General features: G+C 33.8%; 1 protein-coding gene across 8 annotated transcripts in view; it reads right to left on the bottom strand.

Moving 5' to 3' along the window:
* DYNC2H1 (dynein cytoplasmic 2 heavy chain 1) overlaps positions 1-22,648 on the bottom strand; it is a 347,628-nt gene that overhangs the window by 182,268 nt on the left and 142,712 nt on the right. For all 8 annotated transcript variants that reach the window (XM_073239362.1, XM_073239361.1, XM_073239364.1 and 5 more), the window contains 5 exons: positions 17,794-17,957; positions 16,060-16,179; positions 15,361-15,495; positions 13,598-13,741; positions 9,671-9,760 (listed from right to left, as the gene is read on the bottom strand). In XM_073239362.1, coding sequence (XP_073095463.1) covers positions 9,671-9,760; positions 13,598-13,741; positions 15,361-15,495; positions 16,060-16,179; positions 17,794-17,957 — 653 coding nt within the window. The remainder of the gene's footprint in view (positions 1-9,670; positions 9,761-13,597; positions 13,742-15,360; positions 15,496-16,059; positions 16,180-17,793; positions 17,958-22,648) is intronic.

Consider the following 22,648-nt stretch of genomic DNA (forward strand, 5'->3'; position numbering starts at 1 on the left):
TTTGTTTCTTTCTGATGGCTGAATAGTATTCCATTGTGTATATGTACCATATCTTCTTTATTCATTCATCTACTGATGGCCACTTAGGTTGCATCCATATCTTGGCTATTGTAAATAGTGCTGCAATACACAAGGGGGTACATGTGTCTCTTTGAATCTGAGAAATTAAATTATTTGGGTAAATTCCTAGGAGTGGAATTCCCTGGTCAAATGGTATTTCGATTTTTAGTTTTATGAGCAACCTCCATACTGCTTTCCACAATGGTTGAACTAGCTTACATTCCCACCAGCAGGGTAGGAGGGTTCTCCTTTCTCCACATCCTTGCCAGCATTTGTTGTTCCTAGTCTTTTCTATGTTGGCCATCATAACTGGTGTGATGTGATATCACTGTGGTTTTAATTGACATTTCCCTCATAATTAGCAATGTGAAGCATCTTTTCATGTGTTTGTTGGCCATGTGGAATTCTTCTTTGGAGAACTGTCTGTTCAGATGCTCTATTTTTAAATTGGATTATTTGCTTTTTGTTTGCTAAGGTGCATGAGCTCTTTATATAATTTGGATGTCAACCCCTTATCGGATATGATATTTATGAATATATTCCCCCATACTGTAGGAGGCCTTTTTGTTCTACTGATGGTGTTCATTGCTGTACAGAAGCTTTTTAGTTTGATATAGTCCCACTTGTTCATTTATGCTTTGGTTTCCCTTGCCCAGGGAGATATGTTCATGAAGAATTTGCTCATGTTTATATTCAAGAGAATTTTGCCTATGTTTTCTTTTAAAAGTTTTATGATTTCATGACTTACATTCAGGTCTTTGATATATTTTGAGTTTACTTTTGTGTATGGGGTTAGACAATAATCCAGTTTCATTCTTATACGGAGCTGTCCAGTTTTGCCAACACGAGCTGTTGAAGAGGCTGTCATTCCCCCACTGTATGTCCATGGCTCCTTTATCATATATTAATTGACCAAATATGCTTGGGTTAATATCTGGACTCTATTCGATTCCACTGGTCTATGGGTCTGTTCTTGTGTCAGTAACAAACTGTCTTGATTACTGTGGCTTTGTAGCAGAGCTTGAAGTTGGGAAGCGAGATACCCGCTGCTGTATTCTTCCTTCTCAGGATTGCTTTGACTATGCAGGGTTTTTTTGTGGTTCCATATGAATTTTAGAAATATTTATTCCAGTTCATTGAAGAATGATGTCAGTATTTTGATAGGGATAGCATTGAATCTGTAGATTGCTTTAGGCAGGATGGCCATTTTGACAATATTAATTCTTCCTATCCATAAGCATGGGATGTGTTTCCATTTATTGGTATCTTCTTTAATTTCTCTCATCAGTGTCTTGTAGTTTTCAGGGTATAGGTCTTTCACTTCCTTGGTTAGGTTTATTCCTATGTATTTTATTCTTTTTGACACAATTGTAAATAGAATTGCTTTCCTGATTTCTCTTTCTGCTAGTGTATATGCAGGAATGCAACAGATTTCTGTGCATTAATTTTGTATCCTGCAACATTGCTGAATTCAGATATTAGTTCTAGTAGTTTTGGAGTGGATTCTTTAGGGTATTTTATGTAAAATATCACATCATCTGTAAACAAGGACAGTTTACCTTCTTCCTTGCCAATCTGGATGCCTTTTATTTCTTTGTGTTTTCTGATTGCCATGGCAAGGACCTCCAGTACTATGTTGAATAGAAGTGGGGAGAGTGGGCATCCTTGACTTGTTCCTGATGTTAGAGGAAAAGCTTTCAGCTTCTTGCTGTTAAGTATGATATTGGCTGTGGGTTTGTCATATATGGCCTTTATCATGTTGAGGTACTTACCCTCTATACCCATTTTGTTCAGATTTTTTATCATGAATGGATGTTGAGTTTTGTCAAATCCTTTTTCAGCATCTAGGGAGGTGATCGTGTAGTTTTTGTCCTCCTTTTTTCTGATGTGGTGAATGATGCTGATGGATTTTCAAATGTTTTATCATCCTTGCCTCCCTGAGATGAATCCTTCTTGATCATGGTGTATGATCCTCTTGATGTATTTTTAAATTCAGTTTGCTAATATTTTGTTGAGTATTTTTGCATCTATGTTCATCAGAGATATTGGTCTGTAGTTTTCTTTTTTTGATGTGTCTTTGCCAGGTTTTGGTATTTGAGTGATACTGGCTTCATAGAATGAGTTTGGAAGTATTCCCTCCTCTTCTTATTTTTTGGAAAACTTTAAGGAGAATGGGTATTATGTCTTCTCTAAATGAGAAAATTTAGCAGTGAATCCGTGTAATCCAGGGGTTTTGTTCTTGGGTAGGTTTTGATTACTAATTAATTTCTTTGCTTGTGATTTGTCTGTTCAGATTTTCTGTTTCTTTCTGGATCAGCCTTGGAAGGTTGTCTTTTTCTAGAAAGTTGTCCATTTCTTCTAGGTTATCCAGTTTGCTAGCATATAAGTTTTCATAGTATTCTTTAATAATTCTTTGGATTTCTGTGGTGTCCATAGTGATTCTTCCTTTATCATTTCTGATTCTGTTTATGTGTGTAGACTTTTTTTCTTGATAAGTCTGGTTGGGAGTTTATCTATTTTGTTTATTTTCTTGAAGAACCAACTCCTGCTTTCATTGATTCTTTCTATTGATTTATTCTTCTTGATTATTTATTTATGCTCTAATTTTTACTATGTACCTCCTTCTACTGACTTTGGGCCTCATTTGTTCTTCTTTTTCAGATATTGTTAATTGTGAGTTTAGACTGTTCATATGGAATTGTTCTTCTTTCCTGAGGTAGGCCTGTATTGCAATACACTTACTTCTTAGCTCAGCCTTTGCTGTGTCCCACAGATTTTGCGATGTTGAATTATTGTTGTCATTTGTCTCCTTATATTGCTTGATCTCTGTTTTTATTTGGTCATTTATCCATTGATTATTTAGGAACATGTTATTAAGCCTCCATGTGTTTGTGGGCTTTTTTGTTTTCTTTATGTAATTTATTTCTAGTTTCATACCTTTGTGGTCTGAGAAGCTAGATGGTACAATTTCAATCTTTCTGAATTTACAGAGGCTCTTTTTGTGGCCTAGTATATGATCTATTCTTGAAAATGATCCATGTGTGCTTGAGAAGAATGTGTATTCTGGGTCCATCTGCTCTTATATGTTGTTCAATGCCTCCTTGCTTATTTTCTGTCTGGTTGATCTGTCCTTTGGAGTGGGTAGAGCATTAAACTCTCCTTGAATGAATGCATTGCCTTCTATTTCCCCCTTTAATTCTGTTAGTATTTGTTTTTCATACATAGATGCTCCTGTGTTGGGTGCATAGGTATTTGTAATGGTTATATCCTCTTGTAGGACTGACCCCTTTATCATTATGTAATGTCCTTCTTTGTCTCTTGTGACTTTGTTTTGAAGTCTACTTTATCTGATACAAGTACTGCAACTCCTGCTTTTTTCTCCCTATTAGTTGCATGAAATATCTTTTTCCATCCCTTCACATTTAGTCTGTGTATGTCTTTGGGTTTGAAGTGAGTCTCTTGTAGGCAGCATATAGATGGGTCTTGCTTTTTTATCCATTCAGTGACTCTCTGTCTTTTGATTGGGGCATTCAAGCCATTTACATTTAGGGTGATTATCTATAGGTATGTACTTATTGCCATTGCAGGCTTTAGATTCATGGTTACCAAAGGTTCAAGGGTAACTTCCTTAGTATCTATGAGTCTAACTTAACTCACTTAGTATGCTATTACAAGCACAATCTCAAAGTTCTTCTTTTTCTTCCTCCTTTTTCTTCCTTCTCCATTCTTTATATATTAGGTATCTAATTCTGTACTCTTTTGTCTATTCCTTCACTGACTATGGGGGTATTTGATTTAATTTTGCATTTTCTTAGTAATTAACTGCTCTACTTTCTTTACTCTGGTTTTATTACCCCTGGTGACAGCCATTTAGCCTTAGCAGCACTTCTTCTATAGCAGTCCCTCCAAAACTGTGTAGTTTGTGAGAGGTAAACTCTCTCAGATTTTGCATATCTGGAGATTGTTCAATCCCTCCTTCAAGTTTAAATGATAATCTTGCCAGATAGAGTACTCTTGGTTCGAGGTCCTTCTCCATCATTGCATCAAATATATCATGCCACTCCCTTCTGGCCTTTAGGGTTCCTGCTGAGAAGGCTCATGATGGCCTGATGGGTTTTTCTTTGTATGTGGTCTTTTTTCTCTCTTTGACTGCTTTTAATAGTCTGTCCTTATCCTTGATCTTTGCCATTTTAATTATTATATGTTTTGGTGTTGTCTTCCTTGGGTCCCTTGTGTTGGGACATCTGTGTACCTACATGGCTTGAGAGACTATCTCCTTCCACAGATTGGGGAAGTTTTCAGCAATTACCTCCTCAAAGACACTTTCTATCCCTTTTTCTCTCTCTACTTCTTCTGGTATCCCTATAACACAAATATTGTTGTGTTAGGATTGGTCATACAGTTCTCTCAATATTCTTTCATTCTTCGCCTTCCTTTTATCTTTCTCTGTGTCAGCTTCTTTTTATTCCTCTTCTCTAATTTCTGTTTCATTTATCATCTCCTCCACTGTATTTAATGTTCTTTTAGAACCCTCCATTGTTTTCCTTAATGATTGGTTGTCTGACCAGAATTCATTTCTGAGTTCTTAAATATGTTTCTATACATCCATAAGCATGTTTATGATTTTTATTTTGAAATCTCTTTCAGGAAGATTGCTGAGATCAGTTTCATTTTATTCTTTTTCTTGTGTTTGTACGATTTGGTTTGAACCAGGTTCTTTTGACATTTCATATTTTTATTTGGCACCCTCTAGTGCCCAGAAGCTCTACTCTCTGGGACTGCTCAGCCCCTGGAGTGATGTTGCATGTTGCAGGGGAGCAGTGTTGGTGCCTGGCTGGAGGAAAGAGCTGTTTCCTGCTTCCCAGCTGCTATGCCTGTCTCCACTGCCAGAACCAGTGGGTTGAACACACAACTGTATGCCTCTATGCTTTGCATTTGTATCTGCTGTAGGCAGGGCTTCCCTCTGGCTAGCCTGGTGTCAGGGCAGGGATTGCTGGTTTGGGAGCCAGTGCTGGCTAGCCGAGAGGAAGGTACAGCAGGCTGCGTATCATGGTGGGTAGCCTTGGAGCTGTGTAGCCAGCCAGGAGGACGGAGTGCCTGAGGATTCTGAAAGTTCCCAACCTGCTGGCCTTGTGTATCTGGACAATTTTGTCTACCTGTCCTTTCTCCTGACCAGTAAGCTCTGGGAAATCCTTGCCCCTTTAGCAGCCCTCTCACTTTTAGCAAGTCTCTCAGACTGCTCACCCAGATCAGCAGGATATGGATCCCTGTTTTCCACAAGCAGCTGAAATCTCAGTCTCTCCAGGTATTCTGCCTGTCTTAGCTTTCCAACCCTATTAATCACCAGAGTACCATGCAATGTAGGTTCTTGCTCCCCATGCAGATCTCCAGGGCTATGTGTTGAGCAGTCCCAGGCCTCCACTCCCTCCTGGCTCTGTTTCTCTTCCTCCAGCTGGTGAGCCAGTGGAAGAAAGGCTTGGGTCCCTCCAGGCCACAGCTTTGGTACGTTACCCTGTTTTGTGAGGTCTGTTCTTTTCTCCAGGTGTATGCAGTCTGGTGCAGCCTTCTTTCCTGTTGCTCTTTCAGGATTAGTTGTAGTAATTATATTTTCATATTATATGTGTTTTTAGGAGGAGTTCTCTGTCTCACCTCTCACACTGCTGTCTTTAATCTCATCCAATAGGTATCCACTTTTTTATTATAAAAAAAATTTTGATAGGAAAAAATATCTGAATCTAAATTAAATCATTTGTAAGATAAATATAATCATGTGATGCTATTGCTATTTTATTTTTAAAACATAATATTCATCTGAATTTTAAAAAACTTGTAAATGCATTTGGAGAGGGTGGCTAGGTGAGCTGCACAGACATAAACTTACAAGGCTTTTATGTGAAAAACCTCGATTTATACCTCACCAGATAGTATTCCTATACCATTTCAGATCACTTTTAGATAATACCTCCATGAGAAAGGGGAAACAATAAGAATATATTCTCTCTCAACCCACCTTCCAATCCTTTTCTATACCCTCACACTCAGTATAGTTGGAAATTATTTTATTATCCAACAATTTCCATTATTTTGTACCTATTCCAAACAATAAACTGAGATGACAAAATTATACAAAAAAGCACTAACTTGTACACAGTTTTAATGTAATCATAAGTTTTGGGGAAGTAAATATGTCACTTATCCTATAATTGCCTAAAATATTTAGGTTATTAAAATAAATATTTCTGATCTCTTAAGAAAAGAATGACAGCCAGTAATCTAAACTGAAACTGCTAAGCAGCCTTCTCCATTTGGTTTAGTTAATTAAAAGTCTGATTTTTCTGCTACAAAACAAGTCAATCACTTTTGGTTTCAAATCAAGTTTCTTTCACTTCAATGTGATATGAATATCAACAATTCTAGCCTCCATTTCAAGAGCCTATTATTGCCATACTGTTGTCACCAACACAACAGCAAAATCAGTATGAGAGAAAGTATAGCAGGTAATGTTTATGTGATGAACCCCCAAAAACCTTTCACTAAAATATGAAATTGGTTACGTCCTAAGATTATACCATTAAATCTCAAGAAATGTAGCTCATTGATTTAGAGTTAATGTGCTTTCTGAATTTTTGTTCACCACTGAAACTCTATGGAGCAGAATTTATGTTGAATAAGTTAAATATTACTCATACAGAAATACAAATTTATGAAACAGATACTGTAGATTCAATTAAAAACATGTTTAAGAATTATAATCCATAGCTTTTTAAAAATGATTTTAACTGTGCATAATAGAAAAGTATTATCCAAGATAGTTAAAGAAACATTCCAACTGGGTCTAAAGTGCTAAGGACGTTAAGCCTTACAATCTCTCTCCTGGTACAACCAAATGCTGGCTTTAGCCTAACTTAAATATGTATTTGAAAGGTAAAGTGATTTAAAATAAGTAACTGTCACTATACTTCATTGATATGTTAAAGAATTTTGGTACTGAATACTTATTATATCCTTCCCTAGTTTATTATCAGATATATGACATGAGGATTTAAATCTCATCAGTAAATATATACTGTCTTACTAAAAATAAAATAAAAATATATAAACTGAGGTTCAGATATATAGTTTAGAAACAAATAAGAGACTCATTACTAATAAGAAAAGCTACTAGTTTTTGGAATGAATAAGGAAATTTATATTATCTTTTGATTTACAACATTTTTTAAGAATAATACTTATTTTTTACACATCTATTTTCAAACAGGATTTTGGAAGCACCTTAAAGTACCTATAGTTACATTTTCATAAATCACATCCTATTTCAGTGTAGAGGTCTTAAGAGGAAAGTAAAAAAGCTTTACATATATTTTTAGGAGAGTGACCAAAATGAGACTGCAGCCTTAATATATTCACTAAGAAATAATACAGATTAAAGCTACAATAAAAAGTAATCATATAAATACAGTAGTACAGAAATAAAAAAATAAACACAATGATTAATAAAATGCAAAAACAATAATTATAATAAAGTTAATTGTTCTATAAAGCAAAGTTTATTCTTTAAAATACCAAGAAAATAAACAAAGATGGCAAGTAAGGGAGTAAGGCAGAAATAAACAACTTAAATAAAAATTCAATGATAAAATAATAATATATTAAATCACTTAGCACAATATCCTCTAAGCCCACCCATGGTTGTCAAAAATGGCAAGATTTTATTCCACAACTCTTAAGAAATTAAAAGTATTGTGAGTATCCAGAGTTGAAAAGGATGCAAGGAAGGAAATATCTTAGTTACTCTGTGGATGAGAATATTAAGTGATTAAAAAAACCTTTAGGAGACAATTTGGTAATACACAACAAAATTTCAAAAGTGTGTATCTTTGGACCAGCAATTATACTTCCATCAAGAAATCTACTGAATAGAAATACTGATACATATATATAAAGAGGAATATACTATATAATATATTTCACTACAGTTATTCAAAATAGCAACAAAAAAAGAATTATATAATATCTACCAATAGAGTAGTAGTTAAATAAAGTAGTATATAACCACACTATGGAATACCATGTAATCATTAAAAATAATGAGATTAAAATATTTATACTTATGGGAAGATCTTTAGGAACATTGCAACAAAAAAGATTCAACAGAGCAAAAGATATAGCTAGGAAAATGAAAAACTATATATGTATATACATATGAATATGAACATAGAGGAAATGGACTATATATAAGGAACAAATCAACCTTGAACTAGATTTACTCTAATGAAGGAGTAAGAGTTGGAGAGGGTGAAAGGACTCTTTAAGGGTTTTTTTTAATATAGTTCCTTAAAGTTTGACACTCTCAGAATATATTTTCAAACATTTTTTTTGGTAATGAATTTTTTTAATGTTGCATAAGATAATGCATAATAAAAATGTTAGAGATAGATATCAGTGATCTATAACAGATGAAGCTCTACTGATATGTCATCCTCATATCTAAGATCATAACATTTTAGAGACAAAACAGGTTCTGAGATCATTTGCTTACAATTAATTCCTCATTTTTACACCAGTTAAAATTAAGGACCAAACAGGTGATTTTTAGAATGATAGTTAACCACAAATAAGTCCTTAAAAAGAAAAATATAAATACATAGTTCTCATTAAAGCAGGAATTCTGCAGAGATGCTGAACTATATTTTTTCGAACTTCCACTAATATTCCTTGTCAAAGTACTGAAAGGTACTTGGAAGGCGATTTATTCTCGTCTCAGGTAAAGATTCTCAACAACATCACTCTAATGATAAAAATTGTTATCCCTTTCTAAAGAATATATTAACTATATATTTTTCAATATTTCTAAGAAGCCTATATTATTGGACCATAGTAATTTTCTCACTTATTTAATTGCCTTAACAAATTTTTTCAACATAGCTTAAGCTACAATGAAAGACTGATATTAAAAAAAAAAAGAAATCTCAAGTGAGAAGTCTCAAAACTTTCTAAAACATGTTTCATTGTGTATTCCTCTGAGACCTCTATAACAGGAAGACTTCTAAGACAAATTTTCCTCATAACGCCAATCAGGCATAAGTTTAGTGCCTAATGTCAGGAATAGGAAACAATTTTGTCCCACTACACAGGGACATTTCCCAATGTTGTGAGAGATTTTTTATATAACACCTGGGAGGAAGGTAGTGCTACTGGCATCAGCTGGTAGAATCAAAAGAGCTGCTGAACATTCTAAAATGTGCAGAGACCCCACAACAAATGACAGTGTGGCCCAAAATGTCAGTGGTGTTAAGGCTGAGAAACCCCAGCTGGAAAATCACCTGCAGGATCCACAGTAGTTTTCCCCTTCAGTAGTTTCTGGAATATTCAAAGCTAAGTTAGTTAACCCAGAGTTCACCCTTCCCTCTTCACCTGTGACTTTTCTCCCTACCACATCCCGGAATACTGTAAGACATTCTAGTTAGTAATGGATATTACTCTGGGAAAATATTAGAAATACCAACTTCAATACCATTCTAGTAAGTAAAGAGTTATTTAATTTCCATAATACTGAATCAAATTAAGGTTCAGGTAGTATTTTACATGTGAAAAATATAATGCTGCTTACCTTAAATAGACAACGGCATATATATTCATATACCATATGTTTTAATGAGCTGATAAGAGCCTGGATTCTCTGTTCAGTATTTTCAAAATCCTGTAGATTCAATTTGAAAATTGAAAAACTCTTAGGAAATTTATAAACACTAAAAAAAGGTAACCCTTAGTTTAGTCACCCTTATAAATTGTTCCTCTACACTCAAAGATGATTCTGGAACAATTATTTTTGCCAGTCAAACTCAAGGGACTAAACAGGTAAGTGGATTAAACTTGCACAAATACAATTTTAAAAACTGATCTTTTTTCTTTAATGCATAGAGTTAAGGTTTTCAATAAATGAAAATAACAATCAACTTCCAAAAATACAATTTGAATTGAATTTGACCATATCACTTTGATTCCTCTGGCGTTGATAATACACCAATCTGGGATAAAGCCATTTCATTACCTGTATTATAACTACCAATTCAGCCCCAAACCAGTATGATCAGAACCACTCCACAAAAAATTTTCTCATCTTCAATATAAGAACCTGAATAATCTTAAACCATGCCCTCCAGGTTGAATAAGACTGAATAACTACTACTATATTGTTGCTGTAAAAACTTATGCACACCTATAGGCTTTTTGTATCTTCTTTTGTACATCCAATATACATGACTGCCATGATTTGAAAAAATATCATAATGGCTATTTCTTTGATTAGTGAAAATGTCTTGGGTATAAATGGGGGAGAAGGAGGTTGTAAAGGCTGGTCTTTTCCCTAAATATAGTGAGTTTTACATCTCACTTCAAGGATATTTGGAGAATACATGCCTTGCAAAGTTCAATTCTGGTATATTTAGACTAAATTTGCTTGCTTCCTTGTGACTATAAATTGACAAGAAGAAAAACCTAGTAAAATATTTTTAACAGTTTAGAGAAGGACATCCAGGATGAGCAGTGTAATGTGTGAAACTGGTACAAAACATCAAGAGCCGGCACTCGGATGCACCACCCCAAGGTGTTTGGCCTTGTCCGCAGAGTGCTCGAACAGAGAGAGTTCATCATTTACAGCTCGTATAGTGAACCCTCCTCTTCATTTCATCATTTATTAACAAAGATCATATATCAAATTGAAACTTGAATCCACTAGAAAACACGCTATTCTGAGAAAGAGTACAGTACCTACAGGATCCAGTGGATTTTTAAAACACTGAGAAGTTTTTTCATCTCCATATTTAAAATTATATTACTTTTTAAAATAAATTCAAATGCAAACACACACATACAAACAAGCACACATACACAAAAGCTAATGTTATTCATGGCCATATTATCACATAACTATTACTATTCAGGAGGTACCAAGTTACAAACTTTTCTAAAGTGTAGAACTTCTAATCTATTTATTAGGTCTCATTAACCAGTTCACAATCACTGACTTTTAACATGAATATTTGACTAAATAATACAAAGGAATTTATAATAAATAGGTAGTTATAATGCAGGTAATAAAAATACTGCCTATTTTCTAAGTAATTTATGGGAAAATTTTAATGCAAAAAGGATACTTATGACTCAGTTTTATCTCCTTATGCAATGAATTTAAAATATGATCAATCATATATCATGAACTAACTCAGAGATTTTACACATTCTGTTTTGTAAACATGCTTCTATCAGCACAATAAATGGTTTGATTAAATTTAACATATTAAAATTCAAAAACATTCTTTAAAAACCACAATTATTTATTCTTTTATCTTTCCTATGCCTCCTGAAACTGAATGTTTGTCCAAGGGCACTTCAAATATATATGAGAGATATTCTTTTCTTATCTAGCATAGACATATTTTTGCTAACAAACCCTACCCCCAGAGCACTAGCTTTTCCCTAGGTGCCATTTTATTTCCATTTTGAGTGTAAGAACATTAGTGGAAAAGAAGTCAGTAAAAATACAGTGATTTATAATCAAATAAAGATTTTCTAGAATAACTTATTCAGGAAAATATTAAGTAGTCAGACCAACAAAGACTAGGATTTTTTTTTCCTGTTGTGTTCTCTGCTATGTAATGCAAGCACTTAGAATAATGCCTGATACATAGTAGAGCTGAAATGAATATTAATAGAATGAGTGATCTCTCCTCAGAAAGATTTAAGTAAACCCACTTGAATATGAAATTTACCTCAAATCTAAGTAAGAACAAATTAGCCTCCCACAAAAAATAATTTTAAAAATCACTCATATTCAAACACAAGAACTATGAATAATAATTTGATGAATTGGTCTCATAAAAATATTTTGAAATAAAAAAGCAGGTAATAAACTCAAAATATTTGCAATATATGACAAAGGTTTAATGTCCTCAATATAGAAGAATCTCTTACAAGCTTTTAAAAATATTAATACCACAAGATGTAAAAAAAATAATTCATGAAAGAAGAAAAACAAAATAAACCTATATCTTACAAGTGATGAAACACTTGGAAATACAGTTAAATATTTTTCAATTACCTCATAGAACAATTATTCATACATATTAGTATCCATTGTTGGTTAAGGTGTAGATGGAAAAAAAGCATTCTCATTGCACTGGTTTAGTACATTAATAGCATATATTTCCAAAGGATAACTAGACATCATTTATCTAAAGGTTTACAAATGTGCATTTTTATCCCAGCTATCCAAGTCTAGGAATTAACTAAAAAAATAATTAGACAAGCAAAACTGAAAAAAGAAGAGCCATAAATGTCTGTAGCTGTTTTAAAACCTAACATTTTTAACACTCCTTCCATCAAGAGGCGAAGTCTATTTCCCCATTCCTTTGAATCTGGGTAGGTTTGTAACTGCTTCAACCAATAGAATACAGTAGAAATGACACTGACCTAACGCTGGGTTATAAAAGGTGATTCTTTTACATAGATAAGGCTTTTATATGTAAAAGACATTTTACGTATAAAAGTCTTCTGCCTGGTTCACTGGAATATACATCTTCGGCACTCAAAGATGTAATATGAGAAATCCAACTGTTCTTTGCTGTGAGGAATCCAAGCCTTATGGAGACGTGCTGCACTGAGCAAACCTAGTCAAGTCCTCCCACTCCAGGCACGGAACTTGCAAGTGAAGGCTCCACACACACAAGTGAAATCTCCCCCCAACAACACTCCCACTCCCTAGTCCTCCCAACTGAGGTCCCAGACATTGTGAAGCAGAGATAAGCCATCCCTGCTCTGCTCTGACCAAATTCCCCATGGAATCCACGAGCATAAAAAAACGTTGTTCTAATCTGCCAAGTTTGGGGGGGATATAATATTCAGTACAGATAACCAGAACAATGTCCATGTAGGAGGTGATTAAATAAAGTATTGTATAGCTTTGCAATCTCTCAAAAATATTCATTAGTTTTATACTTATTGACATGAAAGTTGAATACAATAGAAGTATATTTTTTTCAAAAGACAGTATACCTTTTGACTAAAATAATTCCTATCCATCAATATATCCACCCTCCCATTAGAATATAAGCTTGATAAAGCAGTATATACTCCTGCATATATTATCTAGCACAACACTTGGCACATATTTATAGCCTCAAACCAGGACATACACTGAAATTATAAATTTTGTTTTCCCCAAGTAATGGAATTATATGTATAATTTCTTATCTTTATAACTTTCTGAACCATCTGGTTTTTTTAATGGTCATCTATTACTTATTAATTTATACTCATAAATCATTTCTATTAAGAAGACTGTCACATTGGGATAGTTTGTTGAGAACATAAAATACAATTAAGGGGCAGGTTTCTATTTTAAATTAGTTTAGAACTGTTACATGTGGTCTTTAGAAACACAATTCTACAATTCTTAGGAAATTATTATTATAAATTAAGCACCTAGTAAAGTGATCTCTCTTATTCAGTCTGAGATATAGGGTAACCAATAGCATACCTGTTTGTTTTGCAGAACTCGCTGGAAAAGTCGGAGGAATGCAGCCAAACTAAAACGGTACATGTTATTAATTTTGGACAAATCAGAGATAATGAAGTACATCTTGCTGGCACTCTCAGCCAGAGGAAGATAGGCATCCCGTTCCTGTGGATCATTGGTTTGTGGGGAAAAAAATACCTTATTAATAGAGCTTTACTGCCACCTACAGACTACCAGGCACATAACTAGCCACAGCCTTACTATTTCTACATACAAACAAATGAAGGTGGCAAATCATAGAATTTTATGCATAAAAGGATACCATGATCTAGTTTCTTATTTTCACAAAACTGAGGGAAATCTAATTTAAATGCTTCCCTATCCCTCAGATTGCATTTCTAGAAGTTATTTATAGGTTGATCTCATTGAGAACACTTTATTAGGGAAATGAATATAAGACAGAATGGTAAACAGTTGCGATCAGAGTAAATGATCAATTTTACATTTCAAAATGGAACTGGTTCAGGTAATACAGCAGAGCATGGCACTACTAGGCTCTTTCCACTAGATAAAAGTTAGAACTATGAATCCAGTGTGTGGGAATGGCGTCCACAAGAACACTTGATGGACCTAGAGCAGAGGAGACTGTAGCAGGTGTCCACATTAGGACGATAAAGCACCCAGCATTGTTCAACATAAGCAGAGAAAGCCAGTAACCATATGGTCTTTCATTCTGACTGAAAGGTAGAAGATGAAAAAATGAAAGGATCATAGGATTAAATGACCTCAAGGTTCTGAATGGAACTTTGAGTTTCTCCAGACCATTCTGATCAAACCACCATGATTACAAATATGATACTGTGAAAATTATGTGTGAGACTCAGTAGTGCCTGTTCAGAAAGAGAAGGCCCAGAAAGTTCAAAATCCCTTTGGTGTAAAATAATAGTCATGATTTCTGCCAGGTTTAGCCCTGGTAGAGAAGGTGAGGTGACTTAATAGGAATCAGGCTGTAAGTTTTCTCTTAGTCTGGTTTCAGCAGAGCTCTTTCCCAAGTGAAGAAAGAAATAATATGTAAGTGTAGGATTTGAGCAAGGACTGAAAAATACTGAACATAAAATCTGGAAAGGTTATGAAGGTGAATGGGAAAGAATTAAAGGGTGTCAGTGACGGCCTAGGTCACAGTGACTTCACTCTGCCTGGCTGTCTGGTTTTCATGGAGCAAAGCTCAGTTACTGGAATGCATGAAGGGAAAAGATGTAAAACACTAATGTAGGGCTGCAGCTTTACAGAGGGAAATATTAGAAAGAATGAAGTAAAAGGATTTTAACCATTTGTAAGAAAATAATTCAGATCATCACAATCATGAGATCCAAGAAGAGCAGAGAAGAAAAAAATTTTAATGGTAAAAGCTTATAACTTTTTTAATTAATGTATTTAACTTGCCTTAAGAAAAGTTTCAAGGATAGCAAAGATGCTTAACCATCATTTTCAATACACTCATTTTCAGTTTCAGTGCAAATCTCTAGAACCTCAGATAATGTTACACGAGAAATGAGTAGAACCCAGCAGAGTATACAAACCAGCAGTCCTTACCCTGGGTGCCCCCAACATCTCAACTGCTTTGTACCATACTAAGAATCAGACCTAAGGCTCTGGTGTTTCTGAATAGCTTTCTTTTTTTGCAATCATCTTTCCCCTTAAGTCCTGAATCTTCATTCTTTAATCATCTTAACATAAAATGTTAAGAAAACATGCTGTAAGATCACAAAGAAGGAAATAATTACTTGATCAAGGGAAATTTGGAGTTTGTAAGATTCTTTAAGTGACTCTTGAATAAGTGCGCTGCTTGCTTTAGTCTGATTCAAAGATTCAATCAAATCCTTATTTTCCAAAATATTGCCTTGAGATGTGGCAAGTGTCTATAGGAAAAATTAACAAAATATGAAAATTATTAAATAAAATAATCACAGAAAGCCCAAATTAACTATCATTAACTTGATGATGTTTATGGGAATTTATGTTACTTAAAAAGAATTTCAACATTTTACAGCTTATAAAAATGATATAACAACTGATATCATGGCTTACCATCAAAATATTGTATTTGTATTAAGTTCATCAACCTCATAAAAATAAACTTACTTAAAGTTACAGATTAAATCATAACTTCATGCTACATTTTAATGTTCCTTGAAATTCTAGGCATGTAATAGATAATCAAATATTAGTGAAACAATTCAGTATAAAGACAATATTAGTTAAAAATCACTTGTCTTACACATTACTCTTTAAGATCTTATATTGTAAGATACCTACTTTTTTCCACAAAATTTTGATTTTAAGATACATATTAACATGTCATTTGACACAATCAAAATATGCCAAAGGTACTATTAGTTAAAAAACAACAATACTGTTATATATATATATATTTGTGTTTATAAATGTAATACAAAAAAATATTGTGAATAACTAAGTTTTACCTCTAAAAGAGATTCCTCAAGCTTGGCTAACTGTATTTTCTTATCTTCTTCCTGTTGCAATAGTTTTGTTTTCTGTTCCTCTAAATCAGGTTTCTCATGCTGAATAGTTAAAGCCAAAAGCTTAAAAGAAAAATCATTTAAAAGTCAAAGTTATTCTAGTGATAACGTTCAAACAAAACAAAAACTTCCCACAAACATGTCTTGTGTATGACCAATACTATGTACCTACTTTGATTCCTTCTATTTAAACATATGAAACACCTTCACAATTATTTCTGCCAAAAAGAAGCCAAATGAATAGTTAAACTGATCAATAAAAGGTTAAGTATTATAAGACTGATGTAAGAAATTGCTTACTTAATGTATCAATATGTAATATTAGTTCTAAAATTAGATTAAACATATAAAAAACTATGGAAGCTGATATTTTTTTAATAGCAAATATTCACATAAAGAAATATATATCTTTCTTAAAATACTATATCATCATAATCACAATGAGATACCACTTCACACCCACTAGGATGGCTACAATAAAAAGACAAATAATAACAAATGTTGGCAAGGATGTGGAGAAAGTGGAACTCTCAGATATTGTTGGTAGGAAAATAAAGTAGTACGAACTTTTGGAATAGTCTGTTCTTCAAAAATTACCCTAAACTCAGTAATTCCACTAAAAAGAACATTGAACTGCACTCTTTAAATGGGTGGATTGTATTGTTTGTGAATTGAATCTTAATAAACTGTTAAAAAATGCTACTCATATACTTAACTTTGAAACTTTAAATAAGGGAATGACACTGGCATGTCGTAAAGTATATAATTTGAAATCTGATGTGTAAGTATCTTCACTTAGTTTTTGTTAAAGTGAGATCTAAATAGTCCCTTTCCATCATAGAGCTTATAGATAGGAGTCAAGTCTACCAAGTTTTAAATAATTTGTACATTGTTTTCTTTATAAGAAGGATCACCAAGTAAGTCAAAAGATATTGTTCATAAAAATATATGTAGTGAGCCATAAATGGTATGGCAAGAAAAAATAGTTTAAAGTGAACTTTTAAGAAATTATAAAAAAACAAAATTATAACAAATATACATGCTATCATGGAATCAAAAGAGGAAAAATCTATTATTGTTAGGTGAGAAAAAAAAGATGATACTCAAAAAGGCAACAGGCATCATACTTTCAAAAAGGAAAAAATAGAAAGGAAGTATATAAGTAAAAATCTGCACATGAAAAATATTTTCAAATTCATGTAATTACTCTAAATTGTAATAAGCCATACAGATACAAAGTGAATTCTAAGATGCGTATGTCCTACTGGGAAAAAAATATGTTAGACTGGGAATCAAAGACTTTCAATTAGCTGAACGGGTCCACTAAGTGCAGTAGTCACATTTGAACTTTAGCATTCACAATTTAAAAAATTAAATAACTGATCTTAATTTCTCTGATCCTTCCATCTCTCAAATTCTACCATAAATAACACAAATAGAAATATAACTGTAAAATTAAAGTTATACTAGACAAAACAGCAATTGGATATTAGCAACAAATGTGTACATTTGACAAATGTATAAATAAAATAAACCCAAATGCTTTACTCTTTCAAGTGTACTTTCAAAAGTTCATATGTTAACCAGTTTAAAAAAATAGTTTCCCATTCAAAATATCTAATGATATACAAAACTACAAAAGATTTCTAAGATAAAATGATGATTGCCTATGTATACCTGTCCCCGTAATCCACTTCTTGTTGTGGTAAAGTTAACCTCAGTAACAATGGAAGCTGCATCCGGTGGAATAAAGGGATTTGGGTTTCTTGTTGACAAAAAAAGGCGGAATTCTTCATTGTAGTCAATAATTTTGTCACCTATTTGTACAACATAACGCGGCCCTGTTTTTTTAAAATGACACAAACAGTTGGACTGAATATTCTGAATTTTGCTACATGACATTAAAAAATATAATTTTCTAGTATTTCTAAATAGTTCCCATAATAAGCTTTTCTAAATAGTTTATATTATAATCAAGTCCAAAAGACAAGAACAGCTAGACTACCTAAGATACTATTCACCATAATGCTTTATTAATCAGCATTTACAAAACCAAGGATAAATAATATTCATTAAAATGATCTTGGGATACTGAAGCATCAAAGTAATATCTACTTATAGTTAGTATGGTTTAAATGTTAACTAAATACTTCATATTCCAAATTTTTCTGAAATATTTGGTTACAGATGGCAAAAAATAGTGCCAATTATATATTACTCTCTATTATATAAATTCATCAGTTAAAACATGTTCACTGTATTAATATTTGAGATGTAATACTTGAAGACAAAATGAACTGGTTAAAAACATAGGGTTACCAATATATGACTAATTGGAAAGGTATCATTACACAGGTGATTCACAACTAGCAATTAAACTAAGAAAAAATAAAGTTTTGCCTCATATAGGAGTATATTCTAAACTAAAGAAAATGGTATTCATTATACAATATGGAGAAATAAATCAACAATTATATCCATAACTTACGAGTTTAAAACTAACAAATAATTGATATTTTAGGTACAAAATACCTATTTTCAAAAGGTAAAAAATGTATTGTAAGGAATTTTTGAGAATCCCAGAATTGGTTTAAAAATCTTACTTGAAAGTTTTTTTAAGTCAAAAGAATTCAATAAGTACTTTATGAAAAAGGATATACAAATGTCAAAAAAATCAAAATAATGTTGAACTTTAATCATTAAAATACAAATCTGATCATTTAATATCACATAAATACAAATTTAAAAGCCCAATGTATTTAAAAACTTTAAATTTTAAATTTCAAACTTAAAAACTTCAAAAACTTTAACATTTAAAAACTTCCACACCAACTGGAATGGTTCAAGAAAAGTTTAGCAGAATAAATACAAAGAAAACCAATACTAAGGACAATATAGTTAAACTGCTGGAAAAACAATAACAAATAAAAGTTTTTAAGGATCCAGATCAAAATAACACATCAATTCCAAGGAGCAACAATAAAACTAGCAGGCAGTTTCTCCACAGGAATGACATAAGCTAGAAGACAAGGGAATAAAAACTTTATAGTGCTGAAGAAATAACTCCCAACCCAGAATTCTATGCTAGGTGAAAAAAATCTACATATTCTTCCAAAAATTAGAGAAAAAGAAGTTAGCTTATAGTGGGTCTTCAGTAAATGAAATATGAAAGTAAATCCTTCAAAGAGAAGAAAAATAATCCAAATGGAAATTAGGAGGTAATGGAAATGCTGAGAGAATCTAAAAACACTTTTAGAAAGGGTAAATATGTATAAACATAGATTTAAAATAAGCAACTGTCTTGTGGAGCATGACAATATATCACAACAATGAGGCAGGCAGGAGGCATATGGAGTTAAAATGCAGTACTGAAGAAGTGGCAAAGTATTTATTTATATAAAAATAATGACCAGCAAAAATACTCAACAAAAAATTAGCAAACTGAATTTGAAAGTGTATCAAAAAGATCATTCATCATGATCAAGTAGGATTTATTCCAGGGATGCAAGGATGGTACAACATTCGAAAATTCATCATCGTCACATCCACCACATCAACAAAAAGAAGGACAAAAACCACATGATCATCTCCAAAGATGCAGAAAAAGGATTCGACAAAATTCAACATCGATTCATGACAAAAACTCTCAACAAAATGGGTATAGAAGGCAAGTAGCTCAACATACTAAAGGCCATATAAGACAAACCCACAGCCAACATCATACTTAACAGCAAAAAGCTGAAAGCTTTTCCTTTAAGATCAGGAATAAGACAAGAATGCCCACTCTCCTCACTTTTATTCAACATATTTCTGGAGGTCCTACCCACAGCAATCAGACAACACAAAGAAATAAAAGGCATCTAGATTGGTAAGGAAGAAGGTAAACTGTCCCTGTTTGCAGATGACATGATATTGTACATTAAAAAAACCCTAAAAATTCCACACCAAAACTAACAGAACTAATATCTGAATTCAGCAAAGTTGCAGGATACAAAATTAATACACAGAAATCTGTTGCATTCCTATACACTAATGATAAACTAACAGAGAGAGAAATCAAGAAAACAATTCCATTCACAACTGTATCAAAAAGAATAAAATACCTAGGAATAAACCTAACCAAGGATGTGAAAGACCTATACCCTGAAAACTACAAAACACTCGTGAGAGAAATTAAACAAAATACAATAAATGAAAACATATCCCATGCACACGGATAGGAAGCATGAGAAATGGGCATCTGGTCTAAAGCAATCTACATATTCAATGCAATACAAATCAAAATACCAACAGCATTCTTCAATCAACTACACCAAATAGTTCTAAAATTCATATGGAACCAAAAAAGACCCCATATAGCCAAAGCAATCCTGAGAAGGAAGAATAAAGCAGGGGAATCACGCTCCCTGACTTAAAGCTCTACTACAAAGCCACACTAATCAAGACAATTCGGTACTGGCACAAGAACAGACCCATAGATCAATGGAACAGACTAGAGAGCCCAGATATAAACCTAAGTATATATGGTCAATTAATATATGATAAAGGAGCCATGGACATACAATGGGGAAATGACAGCCTCTTCAGCAGCTGGTGTTGGCAAAACTGGACAGCTATATGCAAGAGAATGAAACTAGATTATTGTCTGACCCCATACACAAAAGTAAACTCAAAATGGATCAAAGACCTGAATGTTAGTCATGAAACCAGAAAACTTTTAGAAGAAAACATAGGCAAACTTCTCTTGAATACAGACATGAGCACTTCTTTATGAACATACCTCTGTGGACAAGGGAAACCAAAGCATGAATGAACAAGTGGGACTATATCAAACTAAAAAGCTTCTGTACAGCAATGAACACCACCAGTAGAACAAAAAGGCCTCCTACAGTATGGGGGAATATATTCATAAATATCATATCTGATAAGGGGTTGACATCCAAATTATATAAAGAGCTTACACACCTTAACAAACAAAAAGCAAATAATCCAATTTAAAAATACAGGATCTGAACAGACACTTCACCAAAGAGGAAATCCACATGGCAAAAGATGCTCCACATTACTAATTTATAAGGGAAATGCAAATTAAAACCACAGTGATATCACCTCACACCAGTAAGGATCATCACCAACCAAAAGACAAACAACAACAAATGCTGGCAAGGATGCAGAGAAAGGGGAACCCTGCTACACTGCTGGTGGGAATGTAAATTAGTTCAACCATTGTGGAAAGCAGTATGGAGGTTCATCCAAATGCTCAAAACAGACCTACCATTTGACCCAGGAATTCCACTCCTAGGAATTTACCCTAAGAACGTAGCAATCAAGTTGAGAAAGACAAATCAAGTTGAGATGCACCCCTATGTTTATCGCAGCACTATCTACAATAGCCAAGAATTGGAAGCAACCTAAATGTCCATCGGTAGATGAATGGATAAAGAAGATGTGGTACATATACACAATGGAATACTACTCAGCCATAAGAAGTGGAAAAATCCAACCATTTGAAGCAACATGGATGGAGCTGGAGAGTATTATGCTCAGTGAAATAAGCCAAGCGGAGAAAGAGAAATACCAAATGATTTCACTCATCTGAGGAGTATAGGAACAAAGGAAAAACTGAAGGAACAAAACAGCAGCGGAATTACAGAACCCAAAAATGGACTAACAGGTACCAAAGGGAAAGGAACTGGGGAGGATGGGTGGGCAGGGAGGGATAAGGGGGGGGAAGAAGAAGGGGGGTATTAAGATTAGCATGCATGGGGGAGGGAAGGAGAAAGGGGAGGGTGGGCTGCACAACACAGAGAGGACAAGTAGTGACTCTACAACATTTTGCTAAGCTGATGGACAGTAACCGTAATGTGGTTGTTAGGGGGGACCTGATATAGGGGAGAGCATAGTAAACATAGTATTCTTCATGTAAGTGTAGATTAAAAGTTAAAGAAAAAAAGAAAGAAAAGGGGGATTACTCCTTGATAGGATAAAACTATTGGTAAATCAAAGATCAATGCATGCTTTAAATATCCCTAATGTTGATCACTTAAAGGGTGTCAGATGATCAGCTATGGAGGTACTCTTTTCTGATAATATTCCTTTCTCTTAATGAAAAAAAAAAAAAAAAGCAGTTACTGTGTGCTGACCTCCAATGAGTTCTGCACAGTGGTATAGAGGGCATGTCAAAGTGTGGGTAAAAGGTCTGTTTGTTTCTATGCAGAAGATCAAGGCCTAGCTTGGATACCCAGAAAATGAACTAAGATACGATATGAGGAGGAGCTTCCGGCATCAGCACTCTCTGGAGGACTTGTGCCGGGGGATGATCATCAAAAAGCCTCCACAGGTATCCGGACGATGCTGCGGTTGTGGCTGCATCCACCCCACCGTCTCCTGGACTTGCCATAGGAATGAGGAGGGAGATGTCTAGGCTGGCATGTGCATACAGTGAGACAACGAATTTGACCGGATCTGTACTGTTGGAACTCAACCAGGAGTTGGGAGGGGTGCAAGTTGTAGCACTCCAAAATCTCATGAT

Source organism: Manis javanica, chromosome 6 (assembly GCF_040802235.1).
Source record: "Manis javanica isolate MJ-LG chromosome 6, MJ_LKY, whole genome shotgun sequence".
NCBI classification, from domain to species: domain Eukaryota; kingdom Metazoa; phylum Chordata; class Mammalia; order Pholidota; family Manidae; genus Manis; species Manis javanica.